General features: G+C 43.1%; 1 protein-coding gene across 4 annotated transcripts in view; it reads right to left on the bottom strand.

Annotated features, from left to right (window-relative positions):
* Positions 1-19,643, bottom strand: part of MTA1 (metastasis associated 1) — a 732,036-nt gene that overhangs the window by 502,845 nt on the left and 209,548 nt on the right. For all 4 annotated transcript variants that reach the window (XM_053697863.1, XM_053697862.1, XM_053697866.1 and 1 more), the window contains one exon: positions 12,660-12,753. Coding sequence is in view for 3 of the 4 variants with exons in the window: in XM_053697862.1 (XP_053553837.1) it covers positions 12,660-12,753 (94 nt within the window). In the remaining variant the exon portion in view is untranslated. The remainder of the gene's footprint in view (positions 1-12,659; positions 12,754-19,643) is intronic.

Genomic DNA, 19,643 nt, shown 5'->3' with positions numbered 1-19,643 from the left:
GCCAAGCCCTCAGAGCACTGAAGATTGCCCGGAGTTCCAAGATATTGATCGGAAGATTTGACTTCTCCTGAGCCCACAGCCCCTGTGCCTTTCTGGCATCCTAAACGGCTCCCCACCCAGATAGACTGGCATCCATAGTCACAATCTCCCAGGACGGTCTCAAGAAGCACGTGCCTTGGGACAGGTGATCTTGACAGAGCCACCAAAAACGCAAGTCTTTCAACAGGTTGTCCAGAACTATCTGTTGTGAGATCGGAATGGTCGCCGTTCCATTATCTCAGCATGCATAGCTGTAAAAAGGTCTGAGATGGAATCTGGCAAAGGGAATGATGTCCATACAAGACACCATGAGACCAATCACCTCCATACACTGGGCCACCAAAGGTCTCAAGGAGGCCAAGACATGCTGTTAGCTTGCAACGTCTCTGATCTGTTAGAAAGATCTTCATGGACACCGAGTCTAACTGTGCCCAGGAAATTCACTCTGGTATCTGGAGTAAGAGAACTCTTTTCCAAGTTTATCTTCCATCCATGTGAAAGAAGAAGACTTGAAAAAAATCTTAGTGATCCCTTGCTAGACGAAAAGATGGTGCCTTTACCAAGACATTGTCCAGGTAAGGAGCTACTGCTATACCTCGGGTTTTGGCCACTGCTAGAAGAGCCCCCAGAATCTTTGTGAATATCCTTGAAGCAGTAGCTAAGCCAAACGGAAGTGCTATGAACGGGAAGTGCTGATCCAGAAAGGCAAATCTTAGGAACTAGAAATGATCCCTGTGGATCGGAAAGTGAAGGAATGCATGCTTCAGATCTATGGTAGTCATAAACTGCCCTTCCTGAACCAGGGGAAGGATTGATCTTATTGTCTCCATCTTGAAGGAGGGGACACTTAGAAATTTGTTTAGTCACTTCAAGTCCAGAATTGGACGAAAAGTTCCCTCCTTTTTGGGAACCACGAAGGTGTTGGAATAGAATTCCAGACCTTTCTGAAGCAGGTACCGGGATAATTACTCCTAAGGAGACTAGATCCCATACACAATCTAAAAAGACTGTCCTCTTCTCTGGTCTTGTAGACAGTCTGGAGAGTAGGAATCTGCCCCTGGGGGGATGAGATTTGAATCCTATCCGGTATCCCTGAGATACAACTTCCAATACCCAAGGATCCTGAAACCAAACGTCTGAAAAAGGCGTCAATTTGCCCCCTACTCAACCCGATCCTGGGCCACCCCTACATGCGGGCTTCTTTATCTGTTTGGACTTGTTCCAGGACTGAGCAGGCATCCAAGTGCTCTTGGGCTGCTCGGGTTTGGACGAAGATTGAGATCTTGGGATTTGTCCTAATGAAATGAGCGAATATTAGAGGACTGCTGTCCCTTAGGTCTGTTCTTATCCTGAGGTAGGAAGGCACCTTTCCCTCCAGTAATCATAGAGATAAGAGCCCAGACCTGTTCTGAATAAGATTTTCCCCTTAAAAAGAAGAGAAAGGAGCCTGGATTTAGAAGTCATATCCGCAGACCAAGATTTCAACCAGAGAACCCTGCGGGCTAGGACAGCAAAACCTGAAGCCTTAGCATTCAGGCGAATAATCTGAATATTCGCATCACAGATGAAAACATTAGCGGGGGCGGAGTTAGCGGCCAGAGTGAGCAGACATGTTTTGGCGGAGCTCCGTCCAAACTTAAAAATATAAGCTTTTCTTGACTTTTCGCCATTTAAACACTTTCCATTTCCCACCTTATATGAGCTACTCTGGATAGCCCGTTTGCAGAAACCGGTGATTACCAACTAAGAGGCTGAGAAGGCTTACTGTAGACCAAGGACGATTGTACCTGATAGGCCTAGTACAGAGACCACACACCATGTTCAGGCTCAGAGAGTACTACTCTGTCAGTAAATGGGGCACTATCTGCGTTTAGACACAACGGGTCCGCACTATGGCTAGCCGATAAAGCATTCAACGAAGATCCGACCTGTTTGACGCAGCGGCTCACAGTGAACCGGCATCACAGCAACATACAGATGGCCAATTAACTAGAAACAGACTTGGTGTGACAATGTGTTATAAATGTTTTATAAGGTTATAGGTTTATATTGCAATCCTTCCTGAGAGATCCTCCTATAAGTGACAGATAAAAGGCCCCTAAAGGTGATAACGCAGGCCAAACTTTAAAACTAAATCCTAGGCGACGTCCTCGTGTCGGGCTCCCCATCCCCCATCCTGGTGATCCAGGTAGAACAGAACAAGCTAGTTTGCAAGGCTCATTCAAATATGGAGATGCAGAATTTGGAAGCAACACTGCTCAGGATGCTAGAGGAACATTTTCTTAAGCTTCACCAGTTAGTAGAGGGATGTTTAGGCAAAACCTACGATATCCCCGAGGAGGAACATACTAAATCCCCTACACTATGGCAAAGTCTGTGGCGAGTTACAAACAGTGAAACTACTGATGCTGAGCCCTATAGCCAAGGAGGTGTTTGCAGCGTGATAAAACTTATTATGGCTTCACAACTAAAAACCGAGTCAACGGCTGTGAGCGATATCGCCACCACACTAAGGGACAAGTGGTTCCTAGTTCCTGGCACTGAGGCATGAGAAGAGGATAGACAAACAGATGGATCACACCAAGGAATGAGAGAGTCTATCCTAAGCTCTAAGAAGCCCCATATGGCAGAAAGCACAATTATTTACAAAAACAGAATTTATGTTTACCTGATAAATTACTTTCTCCAACGGTGTGTCCGGTCCACGGCGTCATCCTTACTTGTGGGATATTCTCTTCCCCAACAGGAAATGGCAAAGAGCCCAGCAAAGCTGGTCACATGATCCCTCCTAGGCTCCGCCTACCCCAGTCATTCGACCGACGTTAAGGAGGAAAATTTGCATAGGAGAAACCATATGATACCGTGGTGACTGTAGTTAAAGAAAATAAATCATCAGACCTGATTAAAAAACCAGGGCGGGCCGTGGACCGGACACACCGTTGGAGAAAGTAATTTATCAGGTAAACATAAATTCTGTTTTCTCCAACATAGGTGTGTCCGGTCCACGGCGTCATCCTTACTTGTGGGAACCAATACCAAAGCTTTAGGACACGGATGAAGGGAGGGAGCAAATCAGGTCACCTAAATGGAAGGCACCACGGCTTGCAAAACCTTTCTCCCAAAAAATAGCCTCAGAAGAAGCAAAAGTATCAAACTTGTAAAATTTGGTAAAAGTGTGCAGTGAAGACCAAGTCGCTGCCCTACATATCTGATCAACAGAAGCCTCGTTCTTGAAGGCCCATGTGGAAGCCACAGCCCTAGTGGAATGAGCTGTGATTCTTTCAGGAGGCTGCCGTCCGGCAGTCTCGTAAGCCAATCTGATGATGCTTTTAATCCAAAAAGAGAGAGAGGTAGAAGTTGCTTTTTGACCTCTCCTGTTACCAGAATAAACAACAAACAAGGAAGATGTTTGTCTAAAATCCTTTGTAGCATCTAAATAGAATTTTAGAGCGCGAACAACATCCAAATTGTGCAACAAACGTTCCTTCTTCGAAACTGGTTTCGGACCCAAAGAAGGCACGACTATCTCCTGGTTAATGTTTTTGTTAGAAACAACTTTTGGAAGAAAACCAGGTTTAGTACGTAAAACCACCTTATCTGCATGGAACACCAGATAAGGAGGAGAACACTGCAGAGCAGATAATTCTGAAACTCTTCTAGCGGAAGAAATTGCAGCCAAAAACAAAACTTTCCAAGATAATAACTTAATATCAACGGAATGTAAGGGTTCAAACGGAACCCCCTGAAGAACTGAAAGAACTAAGTTGAGACTCCAAGGAGGAGTCAAAGGTTTGTAAACAGGCTTGATTCTAACCAGAGCCTGAACAAAGGCTTGAACATCTGGCACAGCTGCCAGCTCTTTGTGAAGTAACACAGACAAGGCAGAAATCTGTCCCTTCAAGGAACTTGCAGATAATCCTTTCTCCAATCCTTCTTGAAGAAAGGATAGAATCCTAGGAATCTTTACCTTGTCCCAAGGGAATCCTTTAGATTCACACCAACAGATATATTTTTTCCATATTTTGTGGTAAATTTTTCTAGTTACAGGCTTTCTGGCCTGAACAAGAGTATCAATAACAGAATCTGAGAACCCTCGCTTTGATAAGATCAAGCGTTCAATCTCCAAGCAGTCAGCTGGAGTAGGACCAGATTCGGATGTTCGAACGGACCTTGAACAAGAAGGTCTCGTCTCAAAGGTAGCTTCCATGGTGAAGCCGATGACATATTCACCAGATCTGCCTACCAAGTCCTGCGTGGTTACGCAGGAGCTATCAAGATCACCTACGCCCTCTCCTGATTGATCCTGGCTACCAGCCTGGGGATGAGAGGAAACGGCGGGAATACATAAGCTAGGTTGAAGGTCCAAGGTGCTACTAGTGCATCTACTAGAGTCGCCTTGGGATCCCTGGATCTGGACCCGTAGCAAGGAACCTTGAAGTTCTGACGAGAGGCCATCAGATCCATGTCTGGAATGCCCCACAGTTGAGTGATTTGGGCAAAGATTTCCGGATGGAGTTCCCACACCCCCGGATGCAATGTCTGACGAATCAGAAAATCCGCTTCCCAAGTTTCCACTCCTGGGATGTGGATTGCAGACAGGTGGCAGGAGCGAGTCTCCGCCCATTGAATGATTTTGGTCACTTCTTCCATCGCCAGGGAACTCCTTGTTCCCCCCGATGGTTGATGTACGCAACAGTCGTCATGTTGTCTGATTGAAACCGTATGAACTTGGCCCTCGCTAGCTGAGGCCAAGCCTTGAGAGCATTGAATATCGCTCTCAGTTCCAGAATATTTATCGGTAGAAGAGATTCTTCCCGAGACCAAAGACCCTGAGCTTTCAGGGATCCCCAGACCGCGCCCCAGCCCATCAGACTGGCGTCGGTCGTGACAATGACCCACTCTGGTCTGCGGGAGGTCACCCCTAGCGACAGGTTGTCCAGGGACAGCCACCAACGGAGTGAGTCTCTGGTCCTCTGATTTACTTGTATCTTCGGAGACAAGTCTGTATAGTCCCCATTCCACTGACTGAGCATACACAATTGAAATGGTCTTAGATGAATGCGCGCAAAAGGAACTATGTCCATTGCCGCTACCATCAAACCTATCACTTCCATGCACTGTGCTATGGAAGGAAGAGGAACGGAAGGAAGTATCCGACAAGAGTTTAGAAGTTTTGTTTTTCTGGTCTCTGTCAGAAAAATCCTCATTTCTAAGGAGTCTATTATTGTTCCCAAGAAGGGAACTCTTGTCGACGGAGATAGAGAACTCTTTTCCACGTTCACTTACCATCCGTGAGATCTGAGAAAGGCCAGGACTATGTCCGTGTGAGCCTTTGCTTGAGGAAGGGACGACGCTTGAATCAGAATGTCGTCCAAGTAAGGTACTACAGCAATGCCCCTTGGTCTTAGCACCGCCAGAAGGGACCCTAGTACCTTTGTGAAAATCCTTGGAACAGTGGCTAATCCGAAAGGAAGCGCCACGAACTGGTAATGCTTGTCCAGGAATGCGAACCTTAGGAACCGATGATGTTCCTTGTGGACAGGAATATGTAGATACGCATCCTTTAAATCCACCGTGGTCAAGAATTGACCTTTCTGGATGGAAGGATTGTTCGAATGGTTTCCATTTTGGACGATGGAACCTTGAGAAACTTGTTTAGGATCTTGAGATCTAAGATTGGTCTGAACGTTCCCTCTTTTTTGGGAACTACGAACAGATTGGAGTAGAACCCCATCCCTCGTTCTTTTAATGGAACAGGATGAATCACTTCCAGAAGATAACCTTGGAAGACTATTTCTAGCGCCCAAGGATCCAGAACATCTCTTGCCCAAGCCTGAGTGAAGAGAGAGAGTCTGCCCCCCACCAAATCCGGTCCCGGATCGGGGGCCCGCATCTCATGCTGTCTTGGGAGCAGTGGCAGGTTTCTTGGCCTGCTTTCCTTTGTTCCAGCCTTGCCTTGGTCTCCAGGCTGGATTGGCTTGAGAAGTATTACCCTCCTGCTTAGAGGACGTAGCACTTGGGGCTGGTCCGTTTCTGCGAAAGGGACGAAAATTAGGTTTATTTTTGGCCTTGAAAGACCTATTCTGAGGAAGGGCGTGGCCCTTGCCCCCAGTGATATCAAAGATAAACTCTTTCAAGTCAGGGCCAAACAGTGTTTTCCCCTTGAAAGGAATGTCAAACAATTTGTTCTTGGAAGACGCATCCGCTGACCAAGATTTTAACCAAAGCGCTCTGCGCGCCACAATAGCAAACCCAGAATTTTTCGCCGCTAACCTAGCCAATTGCAAGGTGGCGTCTAGGGTGAAAGAATTAGCCAATTTAAGAGCACGAATTCTGTCCATAATCTCCTCATAAGAAGAAGAATTACTAATAATCGCCTTTTCTAGCTCATCGCACCAGAAACACGCGGCTGTAGTGACAGGGACAATGCATGCAATTGGTTGTAGAAGGTAACCTTGCTGAACAAACATCTTTTTTAGCAAACCTTCTAATTTTTTATCCATAGGATCTTGGAAAGCACAACTATCTTCTATGGGTATAGTGGTGCGCTTGTTTAGAGTAGAAACCGCCCCCTCGACCTTGGGGACTGTCTGCCATAAGTCCTTTCTGGGGTCGACTATAGGAAACAATTTTTTAAATATGGGGGGAGGTACGAAAGGTACACCGGGCCTGTCCCATTCTTTATTAACAATGTACGCCACCCGCTTGAGTATAGGAAAAGCTTCGGGGGGCCCCGGGGCCTCTAGGAACTTGTCCATTTTACATAGTGTTTCTGGAATGACCAGATAATCACAATCATCCAAATTGGATAACACCTCCTTAAGCAGAGCGCGGAGATGTTCCAACTTAAATTTAAAAGTAATCACATCAGGTTCAGCTTGTTGAGAAATTTTTCCTGAATCTGAAATTTCTCCCTCAGACAAAACCTCCCTGGCCCCCTCAGACTGGTGTAGGGGCCCTTCAGAAACAATATCATCAACGGCCTCATGCTCTTCAGTATTTTCTAAAACAGAGCAGTCGCGCTTTCGCTGACAAGTGGGCATATTGGCTAAAATGTTTTTGATAGAATTATCCATTACAGCCGTTAATTGTTGCATAGTAAGGAGTATTGGCGCGCTAGATGTACTAGGGGCCTCCTGTATGGGCAAAACTGGTGTAGACGAAGGAGGGGATGATGCAGTACCATGCTTACTCCCCTCACTTGAGGAATCATCTTGGGCATCATTTTTACTAAATTTATTATGACATAAATCACATCTATTTAAATGAGAAGGAACCTTGGCTTCCCCACAGTCAGAACACAATCTATCTGGTAGTTCAGACATGTTAAACAGGCATAAACTTGATAACAAAGCACAAAAAACGTTTTAAAATAAAACCGTTACTGTCACTTTAAATTTTAAACTGAACACACTTTATTACTGCAATTGCGAAAAAGTATGAAGGAATTGTTCAAAATTCACCAAAATTTCACCACAGTGTCTTAAAGCCTTAAAAGTATTGCACACCAAATTTGGAAGCTTTAACCCTTAAAATAACGGAACCGGAGCCGTTTTTATATGTAACCCCTTTACAGTCTAAAACAGTGCCTGCCGATATTATTTTACAAAAAATACCCAGATTAAATGATTCCTCAAGGCTAAATATGTGTAAATATGATCGATTTAGCCCAGAAAATGTCTACAGTCTTAATAAGCCCTTGTGAAGCCCTTATTTACTGTGTGAATAAAAATGGCTTACCGGATCCCATAGGGAAAATGACAGCTTCCAGCATTACATCGTCTTGTTAGAATGTGTCATACCTCAAGCAGCAAAAGACTGCTCACTGTTCCCCCAACTGAAGTTAATTCCTCTCAACAGTCCTGTGTGGAACAGCCATGGATTTTAGTAACGGTTGCTAAAATCATTTTCCTCATACAAACAGAAATCTTCATCTCTTTTCTGTTTCAGAGTAAATAGTACATACCAGCACTATTTTAAAATAACAAACTCTTGATTGAATAATAAAAACTACAGTTAAACACTAAAAAACTCTAAGCCATCTCCGTGGAGATGTTGCCTGTACAACGGCAAAGAGAATGACTGGGGTAGGCGGAGCCTAGGAGGGATCATGTGACCAGCTTTGCTGGGCTCTTTGCCATTTCCTGTTGGGGAAGAGAATATCCCACAAGTAAGGATGACGCCGTGGACCGGACACACCTATGTTGGAGAAATCAGAGTTGCCACGATGTTAGGAGCCCAACCCGGCCATATAAATATCGATCTTGATCCAAGCCTTTGCCCGATTGTAGTTGGAGGGTCTGTTACAGACAGTAAAAGGCAGTTTGGTTCCTTGAATCCCTCATACTGCTGCAAGACTGGCAACATAAGATCATCAGCAGTAAATATATGCGGACAACAAACTACGCCATAACTACCTATTGCCCTTCCCTTACTGCTAAATAGGACTATACTTCTGGGACACAATCCTACACAGTTCAGTTTAGTTTTACCATAATAATAACTATGTCTGATGTTTGGGAGACATTAACATTCAAAACTAATTTGTTTTTACCATAGCTTATAGATGCGCAATTACATGTTTATATGTCCGCTATGATTGTAGCTTTAATTTACCCTTAAGTTCGGATGTTAATTCATGCTATGATCCTGATCACTATTGCAGCTAAAAAAAAAAAAAAAAAATTATCTGCATCTAACTCTGTATGATGTTTATATGGTTCAGTCAATATTGTATGTTTAGTATTGTTTTATATAAGCCTGTTCCTAAAGTTACAGTTCAGCTGAACATTACTTTCTAGGGGTTCTAGGCCTCCCACGCAACCTATCATAAGACAGTGTTTTCTCTGGCTTGTTGTTAATGAGTACCTACTTATCTAATGTGTCCTACCATCCAAAGTTAGCGTTAGACTCTTAGTGTCAGGACTTTTTACCACATTGTGGGAATTTTCTGTTCATTTACAAGATTGCTTTAGTCCTCTTGTTTCACTCACAGGTTATGATTATAACGTCACTTAAAAAATTAGGGCTTGATGTGCTCATATATTTTTAAGCATAACAATCTTTTATATAATGTTTAGGGACATATCGCCATAAGCTGCATTTGCCTTCAATACAGTCTAATTAATCCCACTTAAGTACATATAGTTAGTTTTTTTTATAAGGGACTTATAAATATAGAGATCCTATATTGGTTGGCATTATGGAGTCCCTGGCTTAACTTGAGCCCTGCGGTTGGCAGCCGCGAGTAATTTACTACCCTATACTCTACTGAATTCAACACAGTATAAAGTCCCTATGCCTGGATAAGTTCCCTTCTTGAAGTCTTTATGCTATACCTAATATATTTTAGAATTACATAACCTATTTCATACTTATGGTTATATGTTCTGGGGTTATCACTATAGTTAATACTGTGTACAATATTTGATACTTGGTAATTATCTATACATTTTCTGATTCTTAGTTCTGCCTGTCCTGGAGGGTAGGTAATGTCCGTGCTAGGTTTAGTGAGTGCTAGGTACAGGTATACCCCGCTCATACAACGGGTTAGGGACCGGAGCCCCGCTGTAAAGTGAAAACCGCCTTACAGTGAAACAAGGCAGTTTTAGCTTTCTTTTCAGTGTTTAAAACCTTGAAAACATGTTTGAGCTAACATATATTAGGGGTGCAATAGTGCTATGTTTAGTTTAACACTAGCACAGCAAGTATACAAAAAATACTGTACCTGTAAAATAGTGACAATTACTGTAGTAAAATTTGCCAGACTATAGCACTGAGACAAAGATTGTACTGCAATGCTGTTAACAGAGTGAACTAAGCATAACAAAATAGTGCCATTCACTTTTCTCGCAATCTCACGATGATTACAGCACTGTTTCAAAATCCTTGGAGGTTGAACTTCAGCTCCACAAAGCGATGTATTAGCGAATCGCTGTAAAGTGAGGTATACCTGTATATTATGTGCTAGGTACTGCCTGTGCTAGGTACTGCCTGTGCTAGGTACAGAGTGTGCTAGGTACGGTGGGTGCTAGGTACGGTGGGTGCTAGGTACTATGTGGGCTAGGTACTATGTGGGCTAGGTACTATGTGGGCTAGGTACTATGTGGGCTAGGTACTATGTGGGCTAGGTACTATGTGGGCTAGGTACTATGTGGGCTAGGTACTATGTGGGCTAGGTACTATGTGGGCTAGGTACTATGTGGGCTAGGTACTATGTGGGCTAGGTACTATGTGGGCTAGGCACTGGGTGGGCTAGGTTCCATATGTTAGGTACTGTGTGTGCTAAGTTCTATACACGTTAGGCACAGTGTGGGCTAGGTACTGTGTGGGCTAGGTACTGTGTGGGCTAGGTACTGTGTGGGCTAGGTACTATACACGTTAGGCACTGTGTGTGCTAGGTATTGCATGCACTAGGTACAGGGTGCACTAGGTACAGTGTGTGCTAGGTACTATATATACTAGGTGTTGTGTGGGCTGGGTACAGTGTGTGCTAGGTACAGTATGGGACAGGCACTGCGTGTGCTAGGTGCAGTGTGTACTAGGTAATACTGTCCTAGGTACAGTGAGTGTTAGATACGCTGTGGGCTGTGTACAGTGTGTGCTAGGTACAGCCTTAAGATCTTTTAACGACTCTTTTTGTGCTAGGTACTATATGGGCTAGGTACTATGTGGGCTAGGTACTATGTGGGCTAGGTACTATGTGGGCTAGGTACTATATATGCTAGGCACTGGGTGGGCTAGGCACTGGGTGGGCTAGGTTCCATATGTTAGGTACTGTGTGTGCCAAGTTCTATACACGTTAGGTACGGTGTGGGCTAGGTACAATGTGGGCTAGGTTCTATACACGTTAGGCACTGTGTGTGCTAGGTATTGCATGCACTAGGTACAGGGTGCACTAGGCACAGTGTGTGCTAGGTACTATATATACTAGGTATTGTGTGGGCTGGGTACTGTGTGTGCTAGGTACAGTGTGGGCTAGGTACAGTATGGGACAGGCACTGCGTGTGCTAGGTGCAGTGTGTACTAGGTAATACTGTCCTAGGTACAGTGAGTGTTAGATACGCTGTGGGCTGTGTACAGTGTGTGCTAGGTACAGCCTTAAGATCTTTTAACAACCTCCCAATATATGTTATCTCCTCTTTCAGGCTGCTGTGTTTAGTTGTCGTACAAAAGGTTTTGTTCTAAGAGTCTCTATTTACTTCACATGTCTCCTATAATTGCTTTTGGAGTATTAAAACTTAATCTACATCAGGGTTCTATTTAGGTGAACTATTTTCACCCCAAACGCCCTCATTTTACCCATTCCTCCCTTTTGATCCCCTTTCCCAAAAAGTATTGTATTTTATCAATGTCTTGACAATAACCTTAACTGGACCTGCGTGTCCGTGCTACTTGTTTGGGTCTATTGGAGCAGGGGTCCTGCGTGTCCCCAATTGTTACTTATACTTTTGAAACTGAATAAAAAATTTATATATATAGGAAAAAAATTAGCTACTCTTAAAGCTTTAATTCTCTCCTTAATATCCTCGAGGGGAGACTCCACCTCGATAAGTTCTGAAAGGGAGTCTTAACGTAGGCAAAGAGAATGACTGGGGTTGGAGGGAAGGGAGGTGCCGCCTCCTGCTGGCCAGGAGTTATATTCCCAATAGTAATTAGCCGCACTCGGTCACATGGTGCATTAGGCAGGACCTCCCCTGCTATGAAAAAGTGTGTAAAGCTATTAGGAGCTGCGCAACTTACAAAGTGATAGTGAAATCTGCCTGCTCCAAACAAAAGTACACAGTCTAAATGAGCCCTGAAAACGTTTTTTACAAATGTTAAAGCAGTATATAAACTCCCCAAACGGTTCCCAATAAACTCCCACTGAGGAGATATTAACCCTTCATCCTACTGAGGTATAGAGGAGTCACACTGTGACCCTTTATAAGGCGTCCCTGCTATATTAAAATAACACAGACTTACCCTCCAGGATCCATGCTGAGGAACATATACAGCCTCTCAAGTGTGACAGCCTTGTAGCGATGCTCTGACAGGGACCCAAGTGTGGAAAGCAAGCAGTGTAACTTGTTAACACTGATCGCTCAGGAGCTGTTAGATAAATTGGATGGCTTCACAGAAAAACTTTCCCTGAATCTCCAGACTAACTTTCATCAATACTCTGAGAGGTTTATATGATTCATTAAAAATCCAGTCCTCTCTTAAAGGAAACATACCCTCTAAGGACTATCCGAACCTTCTGACACTTCTCAGATAGATAGAGATAAATATATATATATATATATATATATATATATATATATACACATATATATATATACATACACACACACACATATATATATATATATATACACACATATATACACACATATATACACACACACATTATATATACACACATATCGAAAACTTGATATGCACAGCTCTTTTCTAATCCAAAAAGGCTGCTCTCACTGGATTTTCATAAACCTTAGCATTTAATAAATATAATTTAAACAAAAGTATGCTCTTCAACCAAAAATACAAAAAGAATTAACCAAATGTGATTTTAAAAGTAAATAGCAAACTTTAAAAAAAAAAAAAAGTAATGTTACTGCATTTCTCTCCAATTTACTTACTGGCATGTTTGTCTGCTAGAGATATGAGTGTAGTCGATATGTCCCTCCTCCTGTAGAAACAGACGACTTTTGCCTCAACATTTCCATTTGCAGTCTATTAATAACAAAAAAATCATTCTTTAGGAAAGAAAGTTGCTAATTCTACAAAATACAACAAATTATGTATTTACATATAAACATATACAGAGTGCTCCCCAGGACCTTTTTTTAGCAATTCCACCAACCAGCTGAATTTACTGACCACACGGCTAAAATATTCGTTAATATTAAGCTAAAATTAGGTAATATTAAAAATGAACCCATTTTTTTTCTTTCGTGATTCAGATAGAGCATGCAATTTAAAGCAAGTTTCTAATTTACTCCAATTATCAATTGTTCTTTGTTCTCTTGCTATCTTTACTTGAAAAGCAAGAAAGTTTAGAAGCCGGACCATTTTTGGTGAACAACCTGGGTTGTTCTTGCTAATTGTTGGATAAATTCACCCACCAATAAACAAGTGCTGTCCAGCGTACCAAACCAAAAATTGGCTGGCTCCTTAGCCTAGATGCCTACTTTTTCAAATAAAGATAGCAAGAGAACGAAGAAACATTGATAATAGGAGTAAATTAGAAAGTTGCTTAAAATTGCACGCTCTATATGAATCATAAAAGAAAACATTTTGGCTCAGTATCCCTTTAAATTATACAATTAATTTGTGTTTAAGATTGCAGAAAATTATATAATAATATTAGAAAATATTTCAATGCCCCCACCCAGATACTTCATAATGCGACACGGCTGGCAAAATTTTATTTGGAGAATACATACATATTGTGTGTAGCTTAAAGGAACATACAATCCAAATTTAGTAAAATTAGAAAGTTGTTTAAAATGTTCTATTAACATATTTTCTTTGTTTTCTTGTTATCCTTATTTGAAAAGCAGAAATGTAAGCACAAGAGTGTGCACGTGTCTGCAGCACTATTTGGCAGCAGTTTAGCAACAATGTTATACATTAGCGAGACCACTAGATGGCAGCACTATTTCCTGTCATGTAGTGCTTCAGGCATGTACACGCTACCTACCTAGGTATCTCAAACAAAGAATAACATGAGAATGAAATACATTTGATAATATAAGTAAATTGGAAACTTTTTAAAAATGTTATTCTCTAAATTTTGGGGTTTAATGTCCCTTTAATATTGGCTAAACTTTTAGCAGGGTGGTAAGTAAAATCAGCCAGGTGATGCACCCACTATTATTAATTATTATACTTTATTTATAATGCACCAACATATTCCGCAGCATATTTCCTTAAACCTGGAGGATTGAGCAAAAACAGAATTTATGCTTACCTGATAAATTTCTTTTTGCGATGTACCGAGTCCACAGATTCATCCTAACTTGTGGGATATTGTCCTTCCTGGCAGGAAGTAGCAAAGAGAGCACCACAGCAGAGCTGTTTATATAGCTCCCCACTTAACTCCACCCCCCAGTCATTCGACCGAAGTCCAAGGAAGAAAAGGAGAAACTATAAGGTGCAAAGGTGACTGAAGTTTACATAAAAAAACAGAATTTATGCTTACCTGATAAATTACTTTCTCCAACGGTGTGTCCGGTCCACGGTGTCATCCATTACTTGTGGGATATTCTCCTCCCCCACAGGGAAAGGCAAGGAGAGCACACAGCAAGAGCTGTCCATATAGTCCCTCCGAGGCTCCGCCCCCCCAGTCATTCGACCGACGGTTAGGAGAAAAAAAGGAGAAACTATAGTGTGCCGTGGTGACTGTAGTGTATAGAGAAAGAAATTCTTCAAACCTGATTAAAAAACCAGGGCGGGCCGTGGACCGGACACACCATGGGAGAAAGTAATTTATCAGGTAAGCATAAATTCTGTTTTCTCCAACATTGGTGTGTCCGGTCCACGGTGTCATCCATTACTTGTGGGAACCAATACCAAAGCTTTAGGACACGGATGAAGGGAGGGAGCAAATCAGGTTACCTAAACAGAAGGCACCACGGCTTGCAAAACCTTTCTCCCAAAAATAGCCTCCGAAGAAGCAAAAGTATCAAATTTGTAGAATTTGGACAAAGTGTGCAGAGAAGACCAGGTCGCTGCCTTACATATCTGATCAACAGAAGCCTCGTTCTTGAAGCCATGTGGAAGCCACAGCCCTAGTAGAGTGAGCTGTGATTCGTTCAGGAGGCTGCCGTCCGGCAGTCTCGTAAGCCAATCGTATGATGCTTTTCAGCCAAAAGGAAAGAGAGGTAGCAGTAGCTTTTTTGACCTCTCCTCTTGCCAGAATAAACTACAAACAGAGAAGACGTTTGTCTGAAATCCTTTGTTGCTTCTAAATAGAACTTTAAAGCACGGACTACATCTAAATTGTGTAACAAGCGTTCCTTCTTTGAAACTGGATTCGGACACAAAGAAGGCACAACTATTTCCTGGTTAATATTCTTGTTGGAAACAACCTTTGGAAGGAAACCAGGTTTAGTACGCAAAACAACCTTATCTGAATGGAACACCAGATAGGGCGGATTACACTGCAGAGCAGATAATTCAGAAACTCTTCTAGCAGAAGAATAGCAACCAAAAACAGAACTTTCCAAGATAACAACTTGATATCTATGGAATGTAAGGGTTCAAACGGAAACCCTTGAAGAACTGAAAGAACCAAATTTAGACTCCAGGGAGGAGTCAAGGGTCTGTAAACAGGCTTGATCCTGACCAAAGCCTGAACAAAAGCTTGAACATCTGGCACAGCTGCCAGTCGTTTGTGTAACAAGACAGATAAAGCAGAAATCTGTCCTTTTAGAGAACTCGCTGATAATCCCTTATCCAAACCTTCTTGGAGAAAGGAAAGGATCCTAGGAATTTTAATCTTACTCCATGAGAATCCCTTGGATTCACACCAACAGATATATCTTTTCCATATTTTATGGTAATCTTTCTAGTCACAGGTTTTCTGGCTTGTACCAGAGTATCTATCACAGAATCCGAAAACCCACGCTTAGACAAAATCAAGCGTTCAATTTCCAAGCAGTCAGCTGCAGAGAAACTAGATTTGGATGTTCGAATGGACCTTGTACTAGAAGATCCTGTCTCAAAGGTAGCTTCCATGGTGGAGCCGATGACATATTCACCAGGTCTGCATACCAAGTCCTGCGTGGCCACGCAGGAGCTATCAAAATCACCGAGGCCTTCTCCTGTTTGATCCTGGCTACCTGCCTGGGAATGAGAAGGAACGGTGGAAACGCATAAGCTAGGTTGAAAGTCCAAGGCGCCACTAATGCATCCACTAGAGTCGCCTTGGGATCCCTGGATCTGGACCCGTAGCAAGGAACCTTGAAGTTCTGATGAGACGCCATCAGATCCATGTCTGGAATGCCCCATAATTGGGTCAACTGGGCAAACACCTCCGGGTGGAGTTCCCACTCCCCCGGATGAAAGGTCTGACGACTCAGATAATCCGCCTCCCAGTTTTCCACTCCTGGGATGTGGATCGCAGACAGGTGGTAGGAGTGATCCTCCGCCCATTTGATGATCTTGGTCACCTCTCTCATCGCCAGGGAACTCCTTGTTCCCCCCTGATGGTTGAAGTAAGCAACAGTCGTCATGTTGTCTGATTGGAATCTTATGAATCTGGCCTTTGCTAGTTGAGGCCAAGCCCGGAGAGCACTGAATATCGCTCTCAGTTCCAGGATGTTTATCGGGAGAAGAGACTCTTCCCGAGACCATAGACCCTGAGCTTTCAGGGAATCCCAGACCGCGCCCCAGCCTAATAGACTGGCGTCGGTCGTGACAATGACCCACTCTGGTCTGCGGAAGCTCATTCCCTGGGACAAATGATCCTGAGTCAGCCACCAACAGAGTGAGTCTCTGGTCTTCTGATCTACTTAAATCACTGGAGACAAGTCTGTATAGTCCCCATTCCACTGTTTGAGCATGCACAGTTGTAATGGTCTTAGATGAATTCGCGCAAAAGGAACTATGTCCATTGCTGCAACCATCAACCCTACTACTTCCATGCACTGAGCTATGGAAGGCCGTAGAACAGAGTGAAGAACTTGACAAGCGTTTAGAAGCTTTGACTCTCTGACATCTGTCAGGAAAATCTTCATTTCTAAAGAATCTATTATTGTTCCCAAGAAAGGGACTCTTTTTGACGGAGACGGGGAACTTTTTTCTATGTTCACCTACCACCCGTGAGATCTGATAAAGGCTAGAACAATGTCTGTGTGAGCCTTTGTCTTTGAAAGAGACGACGCTTGAATTAGGATGTCGTCCAAGTAAGGTGCCACTGCAATGCCCCTGGGTCTTAGAACCGCTAGAAGGGACCCGAGCACCTTTGTGAAAATCCTTGGAGCAGTGGCTAGTCCGAATGGGAGAGCCACAATAGGTAATGTTTGTCCAGAAAGGCGAACCTTAGGAACTGATGATGATCTTTGTGGATAGGAATATGCAGATACGCATCCTTTAGATCCACGGTAGTCATAAATTGACCCTCCTGGATTGTAGGTAAAATCGTTCGAATAGTTTCCATTTTGAACGATGGCACTCTGAGAAATTTGTTTAGAATTTTTAAATCCAGAATTGGTCTGAAAGTTCCCTCTTTTTTTGGGAACTACAAACAGATTTGAGTAAAACCCCTGACCTTGTTCCACAGTTGGAACTGGGAGTATCACTCCCATCTTTAACAGGTCTTCTACACAATGTAAGAATGCCTGTCTCTTTACTTGGTTTGAAGATAAGTGAGACATGTGGAACCTTCCCCTTGGGGGTAGTTCCTTGAATTCTAGAAGATAACCCTGAGAGACTATTTCTAGTGCCCAGGGATCCTGAACATCTCTTGCCCAAGCCTGAGCAAAGAGAGAGAGTCTGCCCCCTACTAGATCCGGTTCTGGATCGGGGGCTACCTCTTCATGCTGTCTTGGTAGCAGCAGCAGGTTTCTTGGCCTGTTTACCCTTGTTCCAGCCTTGCATTGATTTCCAAGCTGGTTTAGTCTGGGAAGCGTTACCCTCTTGTCTAGAGGCTGCTGAGTTGGAAGCCGGTCCGTTCCTGAAATTGCAAAAGGAACGAAAATTGGACTTATTCTTAGCCTTGAAAGGTTTATCTTGTGGGAGGGCATGGCCCTTTCCCCCAGTGATGACTGAAATAATCTCTTTCAATTCTGGCCCAAAAGGGGTCTTACCTTTGAAAGGGGTATTAAGCAATTTTGTCTTGGAAGATACATCCGCCGACCAAGACTTTAGCCAGAGCGCTCTGCGCGCCACAATTGTAAACCCTGAATTTTTTGCCTCTAACCTCGCTAACTGCAAAGCGGCGTCTAAAATAAAGGAATTAGCTAACTTAAGTGCGTAAATTCTGTCCATGACTTCCTCATACGGAGTCTCCCTACTGAGCGCCTCTGTAGTGACAGGAATAATGCACGAAATAGGTTGAAGGAGGTAACCTTGCTGTACAAAAATCTTTTTAAGCAAACCCTCCAATTTTTTATCCATAGGATCTTTGAAAGCACAATTGTCCTCAATAGGAATGGTCGTGTGCTTGGCTAGAGTAGAAAACTCCCCCTCGACCTTAGGGACTGTTTGCCATGTGTCCTTCCTGGGGTCGACCATAGGGAACAATTTCTTAAATATAGGAGGAGGGACAAAAGGTATGCCTGGCTTCTCCCACTCCTTATTCACTATGTCCGCCACCCGTTTAGGTATTGGAAAAGCATCAGGGTGCACCGGGACCTCAAGGAACTGTCCATCTTGCACAATTTTTCTGGGTTGACCAGATTGTCACAATCATCCAGAGTAGATAGCACCTCCTTAAGTAATGCGCGGAGATGCTCTAATTTAAATTTAAATGTCACAACATCAGGTTCTGCCTGCTGAGAAATTCTTCCTGTATCAGAAATTTCCCCATCTGACAAACCCTCCCTCACTGCCACTTCAGATTGGTGTGAGGGTATGACAGAAAAATTATCATCAGCGCCCTCCTGCTCTACAGTGTTTAAAACAGAGCAATCGCGCTTTCTCTGAAATGCTGGCATTTTGGATAAAATATTAGCTATGGAGTTATCCATTACTGCCGTCAATTACTGCATAGTAACAAGCATTGGCGCGCTAGAAGTACTAGGGGTCGCCTGCGCGGGCATAACTGGTATAGACACAGAAGGAGATGATGTAGAACTATGTCTACTTCCTTCATCTGAGGAATCATCCTGGGCAACTTTACAATTTGTGACAGTTCTGTCATTACTTTGTTTGGACGCAATGGCACAATTATCACACTATATTTGAAGGGGGAACCACATTGGCTACCATACATACAGAACATGATCTATCTGAAGGTACAGACATGTTAAACAGGCTTAAACTGGTTAATAAAGCACAAAAACCGTTTTAAAACAAAACCGTTACTGTCTCTTTAAATGTTAAACAGGGCACACTTTATTACTGAATATGTGAAAAACTATGAAGGAATTATCCAATCTTTACCAAATTTTCACCACAGTGTCTTAATACATTCAAAGTATTGCACCCCAATTTTCAAGCTGTTAACCCTTAAAATGTGGAAACCGGAGCCGTTTTTCATTTTAACCCCCTTACAGTCCCAGCCACAGCCTTTGCTGCAACTTCACCAATCCCAGGGGGGTATATGATACCAAATGAAGCCATCTAGGAACGTTTTTAGTGGATTCCAGACCCTCACACATGCAGCTGCATGTACTGAACTCAAAATTAACTGCACAGTAATGGCGCGAAAATGAGGCTCTGCCTACTACAGAGAAAGGCCCTTCCTGACTGGGAAGGTGTCTTAACAAGTGCCTGGTGCTAAAAAACGTTCCCCAATGTTATAAAAGTGTGAAATTCAACTTCAAACTGCATATAATACTTAAATAAAGCAATCGATTTAGCCCCTAAAAGTGTCTACCAGTTTATAGCCCATAATAAGCCCTTTATTCTGTTTGAGACTAAGAAAATGGCTTACCAATCCCCATGAGGGGAAA

Source organism: Bombina bombina, chromosome 1, assembly GCF_027579735.1.
Source record: "Bombina bombina isolate aBomBom1 chromosome 1, aBomBom1.pri, whole genome shotgun sequence".
NCBI classification, from domain to species: Eukaryota; Metazoa; Chordata; class Amphibia; order Anura; family Bombinatoridae; genus Bombina; species Bombina bombina.
The sequence above is the reverse complement of the archived record's forward strand: the minus strand, read 5'-3'. Positions and strand labels throughout refer to the sequence as shown.